The sequence below is a fragment of the Pogona vitticeps genome, chromosome 5, assembly GCF_051106095.1.
Source record: "Pogona vitticeps strain Pit_001003342236 chromosome 5, PviZW2.1, whole genome shotgun sequence".
In the NCBI taxonomy this organism is placed as follows: Eukaryota; Metazoa; Chordata; class Lepidosauria; order Squamata; family Agamidae; genus Pogona; species Pogona vitticeps.
Genome location: NC_135787.1, coordinates 96,449,413 through 96,473,255, shown reverse-complemented (window position 1 = coordinate 96,473,255; position 23,843 = coordinate 96,449,413). Strand labels below are relative to the sequence as shown.

Below are 23,843 nucleotides of genomic sequence, written 5' to 3'. Positions count from 1 at the left end.
TGATAGTTAGGAAGTGGTATGATTCTTTCTTCAATTCCCATGCTTCACATGAGGATAAAACTTAAGCATTCAGTCATAACAGAGGACATGTACATTACAAAATCCAATTTTAGCAGGCAGTAGCAGCTTGTATATTAGTGTTAGAAGCCCTTTTATTCCCAGCTGCCATGAGTCTGTTGTATTAACATATGAATACTGTATAAAATTATATGCAAAGGTGATGCCCCCCCCCAAAAAAAAACATGGGGACTCCAGCCTGGCCGAATTTTCCATGATAAAACTAACAAATCATTACAGCTGAAGCTGCAAATAAAAGGTGAGGGTATTTTAAAATTTACTTTTGTTGTTGCAGGAAAAGACATTCTTTTAAAATGTATTGTAAGGTAAAGGTAAAGGTTCCCCTTGACAATTTTTTGTCCAGTCGTGTTCGACTCTGGGGGGCGGTGCTCATCCCTGTTTCCAAGCCACAGAGCCAGCGTTTTGTCCGAAGACAATCTTCCGTGGTCACATGGCCAGTGCGACTTAGACAAGGAACGCTGTTACCTTCCCACCGAGATGGTCCCTATTTATCTACTTGCATTTGCATGCTTTCGAACCGCTAGGTTGGCGGGAGCCGGGACAAGAGACGGGCGCTCACTCCGTCACGTGGATTCGATCTTACGACTGCTGGTCTTCTGACCCTGCAGCACAGGCTTCTGCGGTTTAGCCCGCAGCGCCACCACGTCCCTTAAAATGTATTATAGCTAAAGGTGATATTACAAGGAAATAAGTTTCCAGGCTATTCTTACTGACAGATTGTCTGCTTGTTATTTCAGTTTTAAGGAACCCTCTTCTTTCTCTAGAGCCATTGTGGTGTCGTGGAGAGCATGCTGAACTTGGACGCAGGAGACCTGAGTCCATATCCTTGCTCAGCCATGGAAACTCACTCACACACTTTGAAAACCCCACTGGGGCCACTCCGTCAAAAGCAACATGATGGTGCATAACAATTTCTTTCTCTACATTTTAAAAAACCTGGAATGAACACATCTGGCCCATTTGTATGGAATTATATTTAAAAGTACAGTAACTAAGTTCTTTTTTTTCCTTTCCAAATACAATGTTAAAAAACTTGCCAGCTGATTTACATATTGTACACTTAACATGTAAGCAAGTTCTGACACATTATCATTAGTTAATTTTCATAAGTTTATCAACTGAATATCTTTGATATGAATCCATAAAAATACAAGAAACAGCATCCTTACAGTATGGAACTTTACAATAATCTTTAGCTGTCTACAAAAATGGTTACTCCTTCCATCAAAGGAAGTGTGCCCACCATAAATTGTAGCTTTCCAAGGGCTTGACTACCTGCATTTTTCAGCCAAAGGAATCAGCAACATTTTGGCATTTTTGGAAGTGGCTGCCATACGTTGCTAAGACGTCATAACTTTCTTAGTAAATTGCAGTTGGGTTTTCAAATTGCAGGTTTGCAAGGCCTGTGCAAGTCTGTTTTATAACAGAAACTATTGGAGAAAATTAATTCACAGAGCTGGTATAACTCAGTGAATAAGCGTGCCTGGTTGCGGAACCAGAGATTGGGAGTCTGAATCTGTGCTGTGTCTCCTGGGAGTGACTATCACTCCAATATCACTTGGAGTTTGCTCAGTTGATGGGATTAAGTGCCCTGCCACCAGGGCTGCCTTGGGCAAGCTGTATGGTCCCAGAGTGCCCCAAAGAGTGATTAGCAAACAATTTCTGAGTAATTTATACTTTAAAACCCTAGGCTCACCATAAATTGGAACAAACTTGCAAGCACATATGACTGCCATAAGTCAGAAGAAAATGGATGGTATCTAACAACTTCAAGGTCCCTGTTCTTCTTATCATCATCATCATCACTTCCTCTTTAAATCAGATTTTGAGCAGACAGCTATTCAAATAGTGGACACAATCAAAACAAGACTGTTCTCTAGTAGCTCTTCAGAGGACTGTCATCAATTAAAGGAAAAAAAAAACATGTGGCCACTCTGCTGTGACTGTAGGAACAATGATACCATGGGTGAGCCTTGTTAGGCATTACTGTAGTCCTCCCTGCCATGTACCACTAGAATCAGGATGGTTGCATGCCTCTGATGTGTCTAAGTTGCTCAGAGTCCTAACTAGAGATGGGGATATTCGTATTCGTATATGAATAACCCTGCACAGGTGGATATAACGAGAGTCCAGCCCCCTGGGGCCAGACTGTCTACTCACCTTCCGCTGTTGCTGCGGGCTCCACACTCCCTTCCTATCATTCTGGAGCTCGCAGTCTGCAAGGCACTCCTGGCAGGAAGTGGGAGGATGAGCCTTGCTGCAAGGTCAAAGAATGGCTCGCAGACCGTGAGCTCCGGAGTGATAGGGAGCATGGAGCTCGCAGCAACAGCAGAAGGTAAGTGGACCATCTGGCCCCAGGGGTTATGTCCACCTGTGAGGGGTATTCATATTCATATACAAATACAGTGGTGCCTCGCTTAGCGACGTTAATCCGTTCCAGGAAAAACATTGCTAAGCAATTTAATCGCTAAGCGATTTTAAAAAGCCCATAGAAACGCATTAAAACGTGTTTAATGTGTTCCTATGGGCTTAAAAACTGACCTTATGCGAAGATCCTCCATAGGGGCAGCCATTTTCGGTGCCTCTAAAGCGAGGCAAAACAGCGGGCGGCCATTTTATTTTTCCAGTGGCCATTTTGGAACCGCCGATCAGCTGTGCAAAAAGGGTCGCTTTGCCATGATCCCTTCCCCGCAATCATTGCAAAGCGAAAAAAACTCATAGGGGCCATCGCTAAGCGATCACTCCGGCGATGGCCAAAACCCCATAGCTAAGCGATTTCATCGCTCAACGGAGTGATCGCTAAGTGAGGCACCACTGTACTCCCATCTCTACTCCTAAATCAGGGGGTGGGGAGGGAGGAAACCTTCATCCTATTTCTCGGTCTGCCCACCTCCAAGTCTCAGCATATCTCTAATACAGTGGGGTCTCGACTTACGAACGGCTCGACATACGAACGTTTCGACTTACGAACCGCTCTCATAGGAATATATGGACTCGACTTACGAACTTAGAGTCAAGTTACGAACTCTTTTTTTCCCTTTTTTTAAAGCTAAGTCATCTTAGGTTAAAAGGAAAAAAGAAAAATATCCCCCTCTAGTGGCAGAAGGCGGAATTGCAGCTTCCCATTAGTTTCTATGGACGAAAAGAGCAGATACGGATTAAATGGTTTTCAATGCATTCCTATGGGAAATGCAGATTCAACTTAAGAACTTTTCGACCTGAGAACTGCCTTCCAATACAGATTAAGTTCGTAAGTCGAGACCCCACTGTAATAAGAATACAAGAAAACAGGGCCACTTGCTGCAGGATGAATTCAAATAATCTTGTTTCTACTCCCAATTAGTCTTTAATGTTTCAGCCACATGGTCTTGTCTTCATTCAGTCTGGCTGCAAAGGCTTCACCAGGTGAAACCCATTTGGCCAGGAGAAAGACTCATACTTAACGGTAGTATAGAACTGGTTCATATACTGGTTTATATACTGGATCATAATATAAAAATATTCCTTACTTTAAAAAAATCTTCTGCATACTTACCATCAACTATAAAGATCTGGCTTGATCTAACATAAACATCAACCTTCTTTGTTCCTTAGAAAATATGCATATATTCTGTTTATTTACATACTTCAAGTAAAATCACAAATTATTTTAACTGATCCTTATCCAAAATACTGATACATGCCTATTAGGCACACTGTGTAATGTCAAAAGCATTTTAGAGAGCAAAGTTGAAATGAAGAAGTAACACATATAACAGAATTCTTAAAATGATATCAGATGTGTAAGTCCAGGAAGAGTCCCCTACATACAAAAAATGCTTCCCTGACCTAGTAAAAGGTGCCAATCAATCCAGGCTTATCACTGAATAAAACAGAAAATTAAGATATCCTTACATTCTCCTTCATGACAATAGACACTTCTTTAATTTCCCTGAAGAATTATTAAAAGGAGACACATTGAGAGGCTCATCACACTTTGAATTTTGCTGCTGCAGTGTATCTGTTTCTCAAATCTTATATATATATAAGATTTGAGAAACAGATCCACTAGAGCAAAATTCAAAGTATATTATCCACTTGCTTCCAATGCCCTATCTTTGACCTCAATTCTAGTTGTGACTTACTTCAGCAATAGCAAGTTGCAGTTAGAATAGGCCCATTTGAATCAATGGAACTTATGGAAAAGTTGACTCGCCCAATCCCCATGGATTCAATCGGTTTACTTTAGTGCGATTTACTATGCCAAGCAACAGGATTTGGGCCACTGGATTACATGCTAAAAAATTGTCTCCTTTATAGTACTACATATATCAAAGCAATCAGCATCAAGGACAGTGCAAGAACCTTTGAGACAAACAGGTGATAAAGGTCCATTAATGTGTTTCCAGCACCAAGCATTCTTAGCTATGGGGAAGCTCAGCTACTATACAAACAGTACTTCACAGCTGAATTCTCTCATAAAAAGTTCCCATTCTCGGCACTGATGGTGATAACAGCAGCATTACATTTCTTCCTTCTCCTGGAATCCACACACCTCAGAAAAACAAGGCTCCAGAGTGCCTACTATCCTGCTTCCATGTCGGTATTTCTGCATTATTCCCCACAGGATTATTACTGAAGGAGGTTTCCTGACGTTGACTCCTTACTAACATAACCCTGTCCTTGCTGTCATCCTTTTTATCCAGTTTTGATGATATATGAGGGCCAGCTAATATAATACTAGGGCATAGGTCAGGGAACTGGGGTAAATTACCCCAAATGGGGTAAAAGTGAAAATCCTGGGGGTAATGAGGAGGATGCTACCCCCTCCCTCCCACCCACCCCCACCCTCTGGAGCCAAAGCTTTAATTGTAAACCACCTCGCCGTTACTTCCTTCCTTGCAGCAGGGCACTCCTAAATGCTCCCTTCTGTTAGAGAGATCCGAGAGATAAACCTAATTGGTTACAGGTGGGGATTAGCCCGGGCAATCAGCCAATCCGGGGCTTCTGAATTAATGCTTCCTCCGGAAATGACTGCAAACAAGCAGGAGGAGGGAAAGCAGCAAGCAAGGGAAGGAGGGAAGAAAGAAAGGTGCGAGAGACTGAGGACTTCATCAGGCTTATTTAAATGTATGTAATTGTAGAAAATGGAGGGTGTGTGTGCGCATCCGTGTGTGTGTGTGTGTGTGAGAGAGAGAGAGAGAGAGAGAGAGAGAGAGACAGACAGACAGACAGACAGACAGACAGACTGACTGACTCAAAACTGAAAATGAACAGGCAGTCAAGCAAAAGAGAAACTGAATTAAGGTGGGGGGAGGGGAAAGGGTGGCTTTTTAAGGTGCTGTCTAGGTTTATTATTGCTTTCCTTCCAAGAAGCAGGCATCTTTTAATTTTGTGGCTGCTTTCACCATCTGCAGTGATCATGGAGCCCAAGAACGTAAAATCTGTCACTGCCTCCATTTCTTCCCCTTCTATTTCCCAGGAGGTGATGGGACCAGTGGCCATGATCTTTGTTTTTTTGATGTTGAGCTTCAGACCATTTTTTGCACTCTCCTCTTTCACCTTCATTAAGAGGTTCTTTAATTCCTCCTCACTTTCTGCCATCAGAGTGATATCATCTGCATATCGGAGGTTGTTGATATTTTTTTCTGGCAATCTTAATTGCGGCTTGGGCTTCCTCTAGTCCGGCCTTTCACATGATGTATTCTGCATTTAAATAAAATAAGCAGGGGGACAATATACAGCCTTGTCGTACTCCTTTCCCAATTTTGAACCAATCAGTTGTTCCATTTCCAGTTCTAACTGTTGCTTCCTGTCCCACGTATAGGTTTCTCAGGAGATAGATAAGGTGGTCAGGCACTCCCATTTCTTTAAGAACGTGCCATAGTTTGCTGTGGTCCACACAGTCAAAGGCTTTTGCGTAGTCAATGAAGCAGAAGTAGATGTTTTTCTGGAACTCTCTGGCTTTCTCCATAATCCAGTGCATGTTATTAATTTGGTCTCTAGTTCCTCTGCCCCTTCGAAATCCAGCTTGTACTTCTGGGAGTTCTTGGTCCACGTACTGCTGAAGCCTGCCTTGTAGGATTTTGAGCATAACCTTGCTAGCATGTGAAATGAGTGCAATTGTATGGTAGTTGGAGCATTCTTTGGCACTTCCCTTCTTTGGGATTGGTATGTAGATTGATCTTTTCCAATCCTCTGGCCACTGCTGAGTTTTCCATTGATGATGATAAAAAAGCACACTGGTGCTTTGATATTGGGCTGTGGCACCAGGGTGGGTGACATTACCTTTAGCCTGGTTTGTTCCTTTTTGCACACCACACATAGAATGATTAAAGTGGTAGGGAACCCCCCCCCCCCCAATTCTGCGTTGCCTGTCTCTAGCAAGCATGTCATTGCTAGAACCACTCTGGCAGCCACCTCTGCAAGCTAGCAAAAATTTAATGCAAATTGCTAAGCACGTTGGACACCTTACTACTCCCTATACCACACCATGGCTGGAGTGCAATGTGTTCCAGCAAAAATAGTGCACATCTTTATCAAATTTGGTGCATCCTGCTAGTTCGGTACACAGCCTCTGTAGATTCAATAATATTTTTAATTCAAATAATGTATGATTTCCTTCCTTTCGAATCAAGGGGGTAATGTCGGCGTATATAATTTTTTGCGGGGTAAAAGGTAAAAGTTCCCTGACCCCTGTACTAGGGTAATCTGAAGCAGTTTTAAAAGTATAAACTGAATAATTACAAATTGGCAGCTAATTGAAATCTATTTCAAACAAAATGTAACATTTGAATAACTAAAGTTGAGAAATGAATTGTCTTAGTCATACAGCTCTAAGTGATGCATAGTTTGGTATATGAATAAGGCTTCTATGACAATGTAATACTGAGAAAATAGAAATTTAACTGGCTGCCAAAATCACTGTACATCAATTAAAATGTAAATATATGCAGTTTTGTAATAAGAACAATGAAAGTTTTAAAACTGGAAAAATAGCATCACTGATGACTTTTAGTTGCCTTTATATTTGCCCATATTTTGGCATATTAAATATTTGCTGAAGAGGCAAAATAGTAAAATGCCATAAATATTTTATAGCTGTTTCTTTGATGTTTTGACAGAATGTATATTTTATACCAGTTTCTTTGATGTTTTGACAGAATGTACCTCCAAAAGGAAGATGGGTTATTTGGTGCTCAGTGAAATCTGTATGTCTAAGAATTATTTTTTAAATGGTGTATCTCTGCCACCTTTCATGTGAGCTTAATAAAATCAGAGTCCAATATAGTTCTCCATTACAGAGACCATTTGTGCATGATTTCATGACATATGAGCACATATTCTTTATTCTACCGTTTTCCCAAAAATAAGATCTAACCTGAAAATAAGGCCTAGTATGATTTTTCAGGATGTTCATAATATAAGCCCTACCCCAAAAATAAGCCCCAGTTAAGTGAAATCCCGCCCTCCACCATTGTGCAGCATTGTGCAGCAAGCAGATGACATGACTGTAAAATAAAACATCCCCTGAAAATAAGCCCTAATGCGTTTTTTTTAAAGCAAAAATTAATATAAGACCCTGTCTTATTTTCGGGGAAACATGGTAGGTGTTATTAGAATATTTAGATATTATTGTCTCCTTAAAATATTTTGACAGAGAACCCAGATTTCTGTTTGCCTTAACTGGAGTTTCAATGACATGTTCTCATAAAGGTGGGTCTGTTTTAAGTCAGTGCATTCAGAAACCATGTTCTGGTACCCCAGAATTAAACAACTACAATCCCCTTTAAAAAAAAAAAAATTAAGTACCAGCCTCCTGAAAAACTTCCTGCTCCTCCCACATTGCTGCTTATTCACTTACTGGATCCAGTACAGTATGTGGTATTTACTGGCTCCATACCATAAGCATTCTCCTGATTAAGCACCAAACACCTAGATAAATACAAGCAATATTAGGAACCTGCCTGCAGTCTAAGAAGAGATGGAAAGTTTATCTCATAGTGGCAGAAGGAAGGGAGCCCTTTGTACAGATCACCAAATTACATGGCATAGAAAAGAATTGGTTTAAAATCATACAGAGACAGACTTTTTCCCAAAAATTGTATGAGAACAAGGCAACATGATCCCTAAGTTTTGAAAATGAGTCTGTGTGAGCACAAGGTAAGACTAAATGTTTACAGTACTCTCTGTGGTTGATTGATAACACAGTGCAACAGAACAGATTATGCATACACAGTAGGATGTAATCTTGAGAAAGAATCCACTGAAATCTATTTCAGCAGTAATTAGAGAAATACATTTAGAGCTTGTTGTGGAGATGCCATTTAACACCAGTGAAAATAAACCACCTCAACACACATTCCAAATTGTAGGAGAGCTTGTCATTTCAAAGACATGTTGTTCCACTTGAAGTGGATCGGTGAATATGTGGAAATACTTTGGATGACCATTTTTAAACACATCTCCCAAATAACATAAAAGTTCATAGAACCTCACAAATAGCCTTTCTCTCTATTTTTAATAACACACAGAGTTTTTAGATAAAAACTTAATTTTTTTTATTATTAGCAGCAGGTAGGATAGGTATGGCATGACACTTGGAAGTGGAGAAAGGGTACACTATGAATTATGCTTTCTAAATATCTGGGAAGTGGTCCTTAATGACAAACTAACACACCAGAATTATGAGGCATAACTCAGTCTTAGAATGTTGGTTCCCCTTTTCACATACATTAACAGAGGGTCCATAAACCAGCATCCACCAAGAACAGAATTGTGTTTCTGGAAAGGTATATTAAACACTAAGGATAACAATTAAAAATCAATCAATTTGTATTTATACAATCAATGGACACAAAGTAAATGCATGGAAGGGGTTTTGATTCTAAAGTGTAGGTATAAGCTGTAATAAATAATGTAAATAATGTAATGCCAATTTGTTTATGATTGATGATATTTTAAAGCTCATTGCTATACTACATTTTTCAAAATGAACATTTTCAAAAGAACCCAGTCATATTTCTCTTTGTTTTAAACTGTATAATCATTTACAGTACAGACCAGCATCTCACCATTCATATGAATAACCAGCCTTGATGCATCACATATAACCAAAGATGATGAAATATCTCTTACGACTTCCCAATTAGTGTTTATTTCTACAATCCTTTGCATTATCAGTATTAAGGGCCATCATAAAAATGAAGAGGTCTTGCTTTCAACAGTCTTTCTCTGGTAACTTAACAACAGTGTTGTGTCCCTTTAAATTATGCTATTTCCTAGTTCTCAATTTTTTTATCATCACCACCACCATCATCATCATCATTGCAGTACTCATTGGCTCTATAACATAACCATACACAGTTCTTCAATCTGTTCATGCAAGGGTGAAAATCAAGGAAGGATGTGTGCTTACAAAGCTAGCCGCAATCTCCCTCACATATATGCTTAGTATGTTTATGATTGAAGCAAAGTTTTAAACTTGTTCACTGGAACATGCTTACAAACTTTCTTCAGATTGGGAAATCTGATAAGACAGAATTCCCAATCATGAAACTGGTAAGCCTTTTCACCAAAATGTTTTAATTAAAATGCATGAGCATGTGGTTTTTTTTTAACAGCATGTATGCCAGGGACATTGGGGGTGTGGCTTTGCATACCCCTCCCTGTGCATATGAACATCTGTACAGGACTCATGACTCCGATACACCCTCAACTGGTTTACTGATTTTAAAACAAATGACATGGGACAATGATAATGAATCCTGCATTTCTGTCATGGCACTATACTCTTATCCTCATTCTTTTGTTCTTTACAAACTTTTAATCAGTGTTTGCTGTTTAGCTTGATTGGATGCCCTATCTGATTATTACTTGTAATCCATTTTCAAATTATGTACATGTATTACAGCATGTTTCTTCAGGTTTGCTCGTTTGAAGACAATCTGCCTGACTTAAAAAGTAATTCTGTGTATGTCTACCCAGATGCACACCTCACTAAATGCCATGGGACTTCCTCCCAGAAAAGAGAAGAGGATTCCAGTTACTAAAAAAGACCAGAGCTGCAAAAAGGCACGATTCATAAAAGTGCATCAAAGTGCAGCTTCCATACTCCTCTTTGTTTAACTTTTCTGAACAACCATCAAAAAAGTTAACTTCCATAGTAGTCATGGACTCCTATTATTTTGCCTCCTGTATAGTTTTAATATAAATTTTTTTACATGCAAATGTATAAAAAGTAGATAAAAACAATTAAAAGTTAATAATAACTGTTCTAATATAATCTGTGATAGTAGACCTATAATATAAACCCTTCATTGTTGTTCCTCCTACACAATGATGCCTGTACCACCAGCCATAAAAGATGTGTGTTTGTGTGTGTGCAAGGGGCTTAGGGAAGCAGATTTTGGCAGCCAGAAAAAGAAATAAAAGGTACTGTAAGACATACTTTACCTCCTGAGAAATCTATGTGGGATAGGAAGCAACAATCAGAACTGGATATGAAACAATTGATTGATTCAAAATTGGGAAAGGAGTACGACAAGGCTGTATATTGTCCCCTGGCTTATTTAACTTATATGCAGAATACAGCATGTGAAAGGCTGGACTGGGGGAATCCCAAGCCGGAATTAAGATTGCCGGAAGAAATATCAACAACCTCATATATGCAGATGATACCAGTCTGATAGCAGAAAGTGAGGAGGAATTAAAGAACCTCTTAATGGGGTTGAAAGAGGAGAGTGGAAAAAATGGTCTGAAGCTTAACATCAAAAAAACTAAGATCATGGCCACTGGTCCCATCACCTTCTGGCAAACAGAAGGGGAAGATATGGAGGCAGTGACCCAACTCCGGGAAGCAGTGGAAGACAGGAGGGCCTAGCACGCTCTGGTCCATGGGGTCATGAAGAGTCGGACACGACTTAACAACTAAACAGCAGCAGCAACAAGACATACTCTGCAACGGCTTGGAGAATGTGGTTGGAGAGTTAAGCTGGATAAAATGGCTAGAAAGTAAAGGGTAGAGAACAAAGGAAATAAGAATGCACCAACCCTATGGCAGACCACTCCAACCTGGACATCCCAAATCTTGCAACCACTCATCTCTGTTTTCCCAGTACTTACTCAGCAGGCAGCATGACTTTCTTACACTGCCTGCTAGCCTAAAAAGACACAATCGGTAACTCAAGGCCCACCAACAGGGAAGGTCCCATGAGACTGAAACATCTCACAACATCCTCCTCCTGGTAGATTGTCAGAAGAGCTGGATTTTTATATTATTATTTTTTTCAACATCCCAAAAGCCTGGTCATATAGCAATCTATGTCATACTGGCCCTACTGGGTTTGTGCAGTGTAGTGTAACTACTGGCTGCAGTTATTCCAGCTGGCTGTCACATGCTCAGACATACCTGGGGCAAGCACTTGACTGCACTCCTGGATGCAAGACAGAGAACTGCAAAAAGTCACTTATACAGTTTCACTTATGCACGCAGTATTTCATACTATTATTCTGGAGATTGTTCTTAACATAGTTCATTTCATAAACATATTTTGCCCATATTTTGTCAGGTTCCCTGAAATAAATTTGAACAGCTGATATTTCGTAATTTTTTCAATGCATGCTTCCAAAAAGCCCTTGAAATTAGTATTAGTTTGCCCTCAAAATGTCACCAAAACTGGATAAAGTATGTGATTGTAAGAACCAATTTATGCTGTTAAAGAACTGTCATCAGCCACCTTCAGTCCAAGGTGGTATTAGAAACAGTTAGGTATAGATAGTTTTTGATTCATCAGGTAAAAAACAAACATAAACAATCAAATTCCCCTCAATATCCTCAAAAAATTGGGAAACTTTCCTGATTATATCCTGTACATTTTCTTTACTCAAGTATCAGCATAGGGAGAAAAAGATAAGGCAGCATTGATGTGCCATGTGTGTCATTCACATGCTAGTTTGCTATCAAAACTGGAGAGTCCAATTGCAAAGGCCTGAAGAGCACAGAGTGGGTAATTGAAGTCCAAGGTGAACACATCCTCTGCTACACGGCCAAACTGCATCACAATGTAGTCAGCTAGAGAAAGGGAGAAAGAGGGAGAGGCTCAATCATAATCTTCATGCATCATATGGAGATAGGACTAAATGGGCACAATGAAAATTGCTACTGTCCAGTGTATCATGGCAGATATGTCAAGAGTTTTGACATCACATGTTGCAAAGCAGCTCCCATCTCTGCTAATTGGATTGTTTCCCATCCAGCATCCCTATCCCCATCCCCTTTCCACTCTCACATCAATCAAGTCCTTTCATTCTATGTGGCCAAAAGATCCCATATGCCCCATTTTCAATATGCCATTCCTTCATTTATCAGTACCCAACCCTTTCTGTCTTTCTGCCCCAATTTTTAGTCCATGGCTTTCAAATGTAAGGCTCAGGACATGTAAGTGACTGAACTGTCCTGAGGGCTAGGTAGCTAATGCTCTTAGAACAGCAATGGGTTTGATCTGTCAGTGGCTGATACTGCATGCTTAAATGTAGAACAAGGAAAATGTGGAACAGGTTAGTAGGCCAACCCCCACCCTTACCACAATGTCTGCACATTATGGGATCCATGCTCTCTCCCACCTTTTTGATTATTCAATTAAAAAGAGGAGTCATCCTGAGCCTAGGACAGCAGAAAGCTTGCTACCAGAAGGCCAGGTGTATCCCCAGAATCTCCCTTCCTCAATCACATTACATGGACTAGGTTCACGCACAACGCACAGGTTCAGTCCAAGCACCCTGCCATAGCTGCCATGTAACATTCAACATTATCTCCCCATTCTGCTAAAATTTAGCTATACAGACAGTAGAATTTGCTAACATTTTAAACCATGGGAAGGAATGGTGATAACATTGGGATGAGTCCAACAATGTGCAAGGTCTGGAGGGAAGGTATGTTCAAATGGGGTGAGGGCTATCTGACAGTGTCGGCTGACAGCAGGGCTTATAAATATGCAAAACCAAGTACTGGAAGAATAACATTTTGGGACTGGCTAGCAATTAAATTTACAGAAGTTAATGACTCTCATCTAACCTAGAATATTTTAGTGAAAGATTCTGGATGCATTCCCTACTCTGCAGCACCTATTGTCCTGGGAGTCTGGCCTACCACCCTCTGCTTTAGCTCTTACGGTCATTGTCATGCACAATCTGGAAATTCTTCACCGAAGCCTGGGTGACTCTTCCATGGAAGTTCAAGACATACGACTGAGTATCATCATTCCATACTGGAGCTTTGTTGTGCAACTCAATTAGGTTTTCCATGTCTTTGTTTTGCCATTTCGACAGCAAGCTCTCATGCTCCTGTGCAACAATACAGGCAGAGAGGGAAAAATCACATATGACAAAAAAACATGCAAGTGGTGGCAGGGATACCTGTGAGGCATAGACAAAGGGTGACTTGCAATGTATCCTACCTTACAGGTCTACAAACAGAGAAACACTGGTTTATTTGATCTCTCTCTTATAAATACTGTACATGATGTCAGGGTAAGTTGCTTGATCTTGATATTTCTACAGTGACCAGACCTAAATTAAGGCCATACTGATTAAATCCTTATTAGATACTCTTGTCCCCATACTAGTTACAACCTAAATCCCAGCTATCTCCAATGCTTGAGTGCTCTGATTTTTATATGTTCTGTAACTTATACTGAACTAGATGCCACTAGTAACATTAACTTCATAAAAACCCTTTTGAAATGTTATATTCATACATTTAGATGGCATATTTTGTCAAATTCAGTTCCACATTTTTCTGAGAGAGAACAGGATACATTTCCTGTTTCTACATATTCGGCTGTAAGGTAAAGGTAAAGGTAAAGGTTCCCCTTGATAATTTTTGTCCAGTCGTGTTCGACTCTAGGGGGCGGTGCTCATCCCCGTTTCCAAGCCACAGAGCCAGCGTTTTTGTCTGAAGACAATCTTCCATGGTCACATGGCCAGTGCAACTTAGACACGGAATGCTGTTACCTTCCCATCGAAGTGGTCCCTATTTATCTACTTGCATTTGCATGCTTTCAAACCGCTAGGTTGGCGGGAGCTGGGACAAGCGACGGGAGCTCACTCCGTTGCGTGGATTCGATCTTACAACTGCTTGGTCTTCTGACCCTGCAGCACAGGCTTCTGCAGTTTAGCCCGCAGCGCCACCACTAAATTGTGCATATTCCCAGCTTGCTTTTAATTGAGAAGTAGAGAAAAGCCATTTCCCAGTAACTGGTCATTGAGCATCTCAGACTTTACTGAAGCTTTGCATTCAAGCACTCACCCGATTGACACTAATAAAGAGGAACTGCTTTCAACTGAGAATATATAATTTTGTAATGTGAGTGACAAGAACTAGCGCTGGCCTCCAGGTCTCTTCTCAATGGGCCAGAGGTGGGCCTACAAAATGGAGCTGCCGAGGAGAAGCACCAAGAAAAAACAGGGAGCTGAGCCTCAGGTGTGGCATCATATTCCATTAAACCACCAAAGAGAGAAAGTGCAAGAAGATAGTACAACTTGCTTAAACAGAGCCAAAGAGCAAACTCTCTGGGAAACCTTTGCTTGTCGACACCAAGTACTCAGCAAAATATATATCTCCACTAGAAAAAAAGCCACCACTTCCTGCCTTTCCTCTCTCAATCCACTATTCCAGAAGGATAACATGTAGCTCCCAACACTCAACAGGTTTTTTTCTTAACTTCTGTAAAAAAATGTGGCTCAGTCTCCTTTTGCAGGGCTCTCAAGCACTCCTAGGATGACCACACATTTCAAAAAAATTGGCCTCTAGAGGGCACAAGGGGGTTTGAGTAAAAAAAAAAAATTAAGATGTTTTGGTGGGGCATCCACAGGAATGGATGCAGCCTTGAATTGCCCATGTTGGTACAGTGTGATTCAATATATTAAGACATCCTATTCAAAATTAAGTTGGCTCCAGATGCAGGCTAGTAAAAAATGCCAGCCTAGTAACGTAAAAAAAAAAATCCCAGAGAGAGAGAGAGAGAGAGAGAGAGACGCTGTTCATTCTCAGAGACTTTAACACCAGAGTTGGTGCTGATCACAATTCCAGGCCCACTTGTCTAGGCTGGTTTGGCACTGGGAAGATGAAGAGGCCATGAACTGTAGTAAAGGGGAGGGGGATTCCTTGGCCTGAAGTTGAAGCTGATAGCAAGGGAAAGGAATAAAAATATAGAGCAAAATAATAAGAGGAATAAGGAGAGTTTTAAAAAGTTTTTTAAGAAAGAGTAAATGACTCACAGAGGCTATGAATTAGGCTCTTAATGTGTCGGTTGAATAGAAACTGAAGGGAGAACCTTGACGCCAAAGTACATATAATGGGGTGGGTGGAGTGCTTGTACTAATTTGTCTTCTTTTGATTGCAGAAGCTCTAGAATATTCCAACAAAGCTCCACACATGCACAGATCGCCTAGAGTGTGATTCACAGAGGCTATGAAGAACTAGGGACTATACTCTCTCTATATAGGGCTTACTATTATCCAAGAAAATTGGAGCTATTAAAGGAACATTTTGTGCAAAGATGGACATGATAAACAACAAAAATGGGAGGGACCTAACAGAAGCAGAAGACATCAGGAAAAGGTGGCAAGAATACACAGGGGAATTATACCAGAAAGATCTGTATATCCTGGACAACGCAGATAATGTGGTAGCTGACCTTGAGCCAGACATCCTGGAGAGTTCACACGTTTATTTGGTCCATCAGATAAATGGCAGAGGAGCATTTAAGGTTTACAAAACATCCCATATAAATAATCTGAAACTGTAACAGTACACCAAAATCCCTATCTGACACTGACACACCAGGCACTACAAGCTGACCAAGCGAATTAACATGGTTTTACAGTAATGTACATTTGTGCCAGCTACATCTGGAACATAACACCACTTTGCTTTCCATATTTTGCTTTCAGGGTGTGAAAAACAGCAAGGACTAGGCCAGGATCAGAAACAAACCATTATCAAACCTCTCGCATGTAGTTAAGTGAGAAAACCACTTCATTAAACCGGTTTTCCTACACCAATTCATCTTTCAACCATTATATCCAACAGACATGCTTTGTTTTCATGACTGCCTGAATGTTCATAAACGAGATGTCTACTAGATTTAGTATAGCATATTGGAGAAGTGAAGTCAAGTAGCCTTAGAAAGCTTGGCTAACAACAAGGCCAGTGGAGGTGATGGCATTCCAGTTGAACTATTTAAAATCTTAACAGATGACGCTGTTAAGGTGCTACATTCAATATGCCAGCAAGTTTGGAAAACTCAGCAGTGGCCAGAGGACTGGAAAAGATCAGTCTACATCCCAATCCCAAAGAAGGGCAGTGCCAAAGAATGCTCTAACTACTGTACAATTGCACTCATTTCACAAGCTAGCAAGGATATGCTCAAAATCCTACAAGGTAGGCTTCAGCAGTATGTGGACCGAGAACTCCCAGAAGTACAAGCTAGATTTCGAAGGGGCAGAGGAATTAGAACACACAGAGTTCTGGATAATGGAGAAAATCAGAGAGTTCCAGAAAACATCTACTTGTGCTTCACTGACTACGCAAAAGCCTTTGACTGTGCGGACCACAGCAAACTATGGCAAGTCCTTAAAGAAATGAGAGTGCCTGACCACCTTATCTATCTCCTGAGAAATCTACAGTATATGTGGGACAGGAAGCAATAGTTAGAACTGGATATGGAACAACTGATCGGTTCAAAATTGGGAAAGGAGTATGACAAGGCTGTATATTGTTCCCCCGGCTTATTTAACTTATTTGCAGAATACATCATGCGAAAGGCCGGACTGGAGGAATCCCAAGCCGGAATTAAGACTCCTGGGAGAAATATCAACAACCTCCGATATGCAGATGATACCACTTTGATGGCAGAAAGTGAGGAGGAATTAAAGAATCTCTTAATGAGGGTGAAAGAGAAGAGTGCAAAAATGGTCTGAAGCTCAACATCAAAAAAGCTTAGATCATGGCCACTAGTCCCATCACCTCCTGGCAGACAGAAGGGGAAGATATGGAGGCAGTGACAGATTTTACTTTCTTGGGCTTCATGATCACTGTAGATGGTGACAGCACTGAAATTAAAAGACGCCTGCTTCTTGGGAGGAAAGCGATGACAAACCTCGACAGCATCTTAAAAAACAGAGACATCACCTTGCCGACAAAGGTCCGCACAGTCAAAGCTTCTTTTTTTTTTCAGTAGCGATGTATGTAAGTGAGAACTGAACCATAAAGAGGGGTCACCGCTGAAGAATTGATGCTTTTGAATTGTGGTGCTGGAGGAGACTCTTGAGAGTCCCCTGGACTGCAAGGAGATGAAACCTATCCATTTCGAAGGAAATCAACCCTGAGTGCTCAATGGAAGGACAGATCCTGAAACTGAGGCTCCAATACTTTGGCCATCTCATGAGAAGAGAAATCTCCCTGGAAAAGGCCCTGATGCTGGGAAAGATTGAAGGCAAGAGAAGGGGACGCCAGAGGATGAGATGGTTGGATAGTTTCTTCGAAGTTACCAACATGAATTTGACCCAAATTCGGGAGGCAGTGGAAGACAGTAGGGCTTGGCATGCTGTGGTCCATGGGGTTATGAAGAGTTGGACACAAGAGCTAAACAACAACAAATTATCCACTCTTTCTGGCATCTGGGGATACTGCAGTCCTACTATACTTTAATGCTCCACTTAATCTATCTTTTTACCAGTAACTATGCATTGATACTACAAAATGTTCATTTTTCATACTAGACCTGAGAACGAAGACAATGATTTGTGTTGAGTCTTAATTTATAAAACCTTGATTTGTACAGAGAGTACGTATGATGGTATTGGATTTCTTATAAAATACTCTTGATCATTATTTTTCCCCTTTGATATTTGTTTATATACATGAAGTACCTTTCTCTAAATTTTCTTACAAAACTTTACAGCTGGCTTTTCTTAGAATCATAGAATCATGGAATATCTGAGTTGGAAGGGGCTTATAAGGCCATCAAGTCCAACTCCCTGCTCAATGCAGGAATCCAAATCAAAGCAGATCTGAATTTTTAAATTTTCTTCCTCTCTTCCATCACCAGCTATTCCACCAAATTCTGTGTCATCAGCAAATATGATAAGAATTCCCTGCACCCACTCATCCAAGTCATTAGCAAAATTGTTGAAGACCATTGGGACTATTCCTCTATTCATTTATATGAGCTCTCTGACAAGTCACCTAAACAGCAGCATCTTTTGGAAATTCCTTTTCCAATTATTCAAGGACACAACAGTTGACAGCTGCTCTAGTCAGACCTAAAAAACAAATTCTTCTCTACTGCAAACATGATTCAAATTCAAACTTACATTTCGTGGTCTGATTGGAATTCGCTGGTGATTCAGGTTCATTCCTGGGATAATGACTGACATTTTCCTGGGCCCTTTGAATCCTAACACATTGGTTTCCTTTTGAAAAACGAAGTTGCAATTAAAAGAAAGAGAATAAGATTAACTTTACACATACAATCTTTTGTGGATTAAAAGAATGATCTGCTACAAACACTTGGGCGGGCTTTCATGAAAAAGACATTCCATCTCCTAACATTCTGTTTCATCCTTCACAAGATCAGAAAAAAGAAATATGGTGGAACTATGCAGATAAGGCTTATTCCTCAGTGGTGTCCTTATATTTGTCTTTCAGCTGACAGCAGACAAATCTATACAATTTGTATTTTCCTTTAACCATAATGGACAAAATGTTTCTTTCTACTGCTCATGGAATGAACTGTTGTGTGAGTAGTTGAGCATTTTGGAAGCTGCACAAGGGGGATTCACCATCTCCTTGAATGTGAAAGCACCACTATTTTAAAGAGAGTGATCTCCAGTTCATGTAACTACAAGCTGAAGATCATATGGAGCACTTAAACCTTTAAATGTTCCACCCCATAACTGCAACTAGGATACTGGTCAATAAATTTTAGTTAGTATATAACAGCAATAACAAAGCAATAGATCCCTAACAAACTACAGCTAAGCAACTAAAGTTGATTTAATACACATTCTCTAGTTTTCTTTGTTAATCATTGGCTGAAATCTTGTTGCTTAGTATTGTAAGTAGTACTACAGTAGAACATTACTTTCTTATGCTTGAATTTGTCTAACAACTTCATTCGGACGCTTTTATTCCCTACTGTTTGAAGTAATAAGGCTGGCACAAAAGACAGGGGTTTCTTAGTTGTTAGCTACTTGATAAAGTCTGCCATTTTAAATGTTTTAATGTTTTTATGCAAAAGTATTTTTATGCTTTTGACTCTATCACTCATTTGTATTTTATTAATTTTATATTCTGTTCTGATAAACTGTATTATAATTATGTTTTTGTGTTTGTTGTAAACCACCCAGAGTGACCTTCAGCCAGATGGGTGGTACAAAAAAATAAATAAATAAATAAATAAATAAATAAATAAACAAACAAACAAACAAACAAACAAACAAACAAACAGGAGGCATCATTGGCTCCTTCACTTGTCTGTCATTTTGTAGGCAGTACGGGCTGTTTTATTTCAACTTGTGTTCTATTATTTTAACTGCTGCTTTATTATTTCTACTTTATTTTTGGTTCTATTTACAGAAACCATTTTTCCTGAATTTTTTCCTGAATTCCTTGGATTGAAGTTAAATACTTCATAAACCTAAAAAGGATTTAATTTAAAGGTAGCTAAGGTTGAAAGAGCTCTCCATTTCCAAAGCTCCCCTTTCTTTCCACTAGTAAGGGTTGCACGACAGAACATTTTTCCAACAGCAACCTCTGCTATACATCACCAGTAGAAAGACACTCACATAGCAAATTGCAGCCATCTCATGCCGAGTATGAGCTTTTTCCACCAGTCCCTGTGCTTTGGTTGGACTAACTCCATGATCATAGACAGTAAATTTAGTACCCATAAGATTTGACCTAGGATTTAAGAACACAATTCAGATTAGGGCTTGACCTTGGACTAAGAAACAAACAGTAACTGAGAAGATCTCTTTTCTCTTGGTAATATGGCTGTCATTATACTTCTGTCTTCACCTAGGATTGCATTCTTATTTTCATGTCTTGGACAAAATATGAAAATCTGTCCATATCCTCTTTGCTGGAACCTGAATGACTTCAGTTTCCAGACCCTTCTCTATATATACAAATAACCATTTTTCCTACCTCAAACTATCTAACCAGGTTAGGATTATCCATATAAATAGATACTATCACGAAGACCTCATAACAAACGCTGCACTGTGCAGGAAAAACCAAGTCTATGCAACTCAAGTTAAGATAGGCTGAGCTGTTTTAGTGTAGAATGAAAAAATCTGTCATGGTAGGTACCATGAACTTCTTTTTAGGATGGAAGTGAGCAAACTAAGGGACAGCAGCTCCTTTTCAGTGTAGTAGCTGAAAAAAAGGGCAAAACAAAGCAGGTAGATTTGTAAAACCCTTTCTGAGGTTGAGGGAAAAACAAACCATGGAGATGCACATGGTTTTAAGTAAAAAAAAAAAAAGCTTATTTTGCCCATTTTTTTCAATCAGATGGTTTTTTGGAGGAACTGTCATAGTTCAGTGATAAAGGCATGTGCTTCACCTACAAAAATACCTAAATTCAATTCTTGGCAACTTTAGTGCAAAAAGAAGGGGGCGGGGAAGTCTGCTCGAGACACTAGCTAAAGAAGTAAAGAGTGCTGAATAAGCTGACCCATGATCTGACACCACACTGTTGCTTCTACTGTTTATGTGTTCACTTTGTGAGGCTTACCTGAGTTTCCCGATAAAACTCTCCCCTTCTCTAGATAAATCTGTTGCATCAATTGAGATGAGGTAATTTGACGTTTTGCTCTTTTTCCTTTTCCTTCCCGCAAGAAGAAATACCTAACAGATATATTAAAAGAATTACTCAATCTTTTTTTTGGGGGGGGGGGGAATCAAGAAATTCCTAGTAATTTTGTATTTTTAAAATTCTTTTTCTAGATTTTTATTTAGGTTAAAATTTAGAGGAACTAATAGCTAAAGCATTGTTATATAACCTTTACAACTTTACAACAAGGTGAGTTTCTTTATGCAGAAATATCATGTGTTCCAGACAGGTGATTTCGATGAGCGCAGATATTTGTGACATCTGCCAAGATCCACACTTACAACCTTGTTACTGCTACTAATTGGCAAGATAGTTATTATAATTAATTGTTCCAAATGTTGTATATCCAATTACTGATTACTTTTTAACAACAGGTATGTTGCTATTTTTTTTCTTATGGCTTTACTGCAGGCTAGGAATATGTCTGATTCTTATTGACTGAAATCCAGTTGCATAATTTAAGCCACCTACAGCTGATATTGTCATCAGCCATGGTGGTTTTTTGGAAATTAAAATTTTCCAATTTCCTCACCCTTCCTGCCCAGAGGTACTGAGGCTCCACTGGGATCCCCTTTGTTCTGAGGAAACTGTTAGGGGATGTGGGAGGGGGGCGTCTTTCTGAATATCATCACCAGTGATAAAAGTATCACAGCTGCATCAATTTTCAGAAATTAGAGATTCTCCCTTTTGTGCTTCAGTACAAAAGTACCCAACATTCTCCCCATGATGCAAGGGTTCCCAAGGAGGGCTAGGGGTGAGGGCAGGCAGGAATTCCTATGCAGAATAAATTATGCTGCAGGACTTGCACCATTAATTTAATATCTATCTTAATAGTGCTAATTTTTCCAGTCAGTGAATCTTCTATGATTACTAACACTATATCATTCTAAGCACACTGATCTTCTTTGATTAGAAAGCTAATCAAGGAGACTACTGTGGAATACAGGGAATACAGAGTGAATACAGAATGGGCGACCACTAGAGAATACAGAGGGCTGTACTATGACATTACATCTTATCCAGAATTAAATGTTAAGTTGTTCTCAGTACCTTTCTATTATCATCCCGTTCCAAGTGCATATAATAGGTAGGAAAGAGGCCTCGGTCCATCCCTTTCTTATCTCTGGTGATCCTACATTTCACTGTTATGCCACGAGGAGCAGGGCATAGTGCAAACTCCTCCAGGTTGTCTATTTCCCCCAGTTGTGCATCTGTCTGAGGCAGTTCCACACAAGAAGCACCTATTTCCTATGGAATAAGACATTTATTTTCAATGCAAAGTCAGAACAAAGAGCAACAAAAACATGTAAGTCACTCAACAGCCGGGCAAGTGAATTCTCACTAACAGTTCGAATGTTGCAAACCCTGCTCTATAGACTGAGGCTGCCAACTGTGGGCAAAGTGAGCATACGCTGTGTGACTTCATAGAATGTCAGCTACAACCATCCTGGATCCCTCTAGAAAGGTAGGAGAGAAATCAAATAAACAAATGTATTTGTAAGCAGTTAACAGTTTTCTCTTTGTAGCCTCAAGCACACATACAGAAAAACAGAGGCTAATGTATGTGAACAAGGCTTCAGGCATTGTAAAGGCCTGAAAAACTTTGCATTGCATCTATCGCCACTCTTCAAGGAGGCTAAAGAAGAAGGCTAAGTAGCTGCTCTACAAAAGTAGGTGTAAAGCTAACTCTGAGTTTAGAGAGAGAGAGAGAGAGAGAGAGAGAGAGAGAGAGAGAGAGAGAAGGGGGGGGGTAAATACCATTTGCAGGGAAAAACTGTGGAAGTTACTCCAGTGGGATAAATACTGAGAACCAAGAGTTCATTGGTTGATGATGGCAAAAATAGGGTGCTGATGGCTCCATTACAGGCTCCTGTGAGAAAGGGTGACATTCTGCAATCCCACATAAAAGTGTTCTCTGCACCTGCAAAGTGGAGAGGAGTAGATTCTACATCTGTCCGAGGATCCAGGAACAATACCTGGAAGACTAGCTTATGATTGTGGCCAAAGTCTGAAACGCACTTTTGGAGAGAAAGAATTCTATCAAAATGAAGTGTCATCTTGTTCTGCAGCCAGATGCAGGTAGATAGAAGAGGAACTGAAACAGACTGCACTGAGTTTAATGGCATGAGATAACATGATAGCTACTAGGAAAGTTGTCTAAAGTTAAAGAATATGCGAGGCATGATGCAGAGGCACATGGGTTATGGACAGGCTGGTTTTCAACTGAAGAAGAGCCAAAGAAGAGTTTCTAAGTAAAAAATTCCTATTAAAAGTTGCAGATATACAAACTGGGCAGCTTCAATAGGGTTAATATTGAAGCAGGCACAAGAAAACACAGATACATCGATAAACATGGATATAGGTACAAGTCCAAAAAAGCAAGGCAGACATGTTTCCGCATTGACTTCAAAGTGTTAATGCTTACATATAAAGCCCTAAACGGTTTAGGACCTCGATACTTGGCGGAACGCTTACTCCCAACTAGTTCTACCCGTGTCACCCACGCGAGCCAGGAGGTGAGGCTGAGGAGCCTGACGCTGAGGGAGCCCCGGAAAAAAAGAACTAGAAACCGGGCTTTCTCGGCAGTGGCTCCTCATCTCTGTAATAACCTACCTCCGGAGATTCGCGCTGCACCCTCGCTGGGTACTTTTAAGAACCAACTAAAAACATGGATGTATAGGCAGGCCTTCCCTTCCAGTTAATTCCTGTCCTCTTTCCTTTTTTTTAATCTTTATTTGATTTATTTTTATTTTTCCCATCTTATAGAATCATTTAATTAATTAATTGTTATAAATTTTTTAAGAACTTGTTATCCTTATGTTGTAAGCTGCCTAGAGTGGTCGAAATGACTAGATAGGCGGGGTATAAATACAATAAATAAATAAA

At 40.0% G+C, this 23,843-nt stretch overlaps 1 protein-coding gene across 3 annotated transcripts in view; it reads right to left on the bottom strand.

The window, feature by feature from the left end:
- Positions 1 to 8,593: 8,593 nt before the first annotated feature.
- The window catches only part of TULP3 (TUB like protein 3), a 57,481-nt gene continuing 42,231 nt past the window's right edge, over positions 8,594 to 23,843 (bottom strand). For all 3 annotated transcript variants that reach the window (XM_073000963.2, XM_020811207.3, XM_073000965.2), the window contains 6 exons: positions 22,008 to 22,205; positions 20,859 to 20,971; positions 19,909 to 20,023; positions 18,436 to 18,534; positions 13,230 to 13,401; positions 8,594 to 12,130 (listed from right to left, as the gene is read on the bottom strand). In XM_073000963.2, the coding sequence (XP_072857064.2) occupies positions 11,997 to 12,130; positions 13,230 to 13,401; positions 18,436 to 18,534; positions 19,909 to 20,023; positions 20,859 to 20,971; positions 22,008 to 22,205 (831 nt within the window). In that variant the 3' untranslated portion in view covers positions 8,594 to 11,996. The remainder of the gene's footprint in view (positions 12,131 to 13,229; positions 13,402 to 18,435; positions 18,535 to 19,908; positions 20,024 to 20,858; positions 20,972 to 22,007; positions 22,206 to 23,843) is intronic.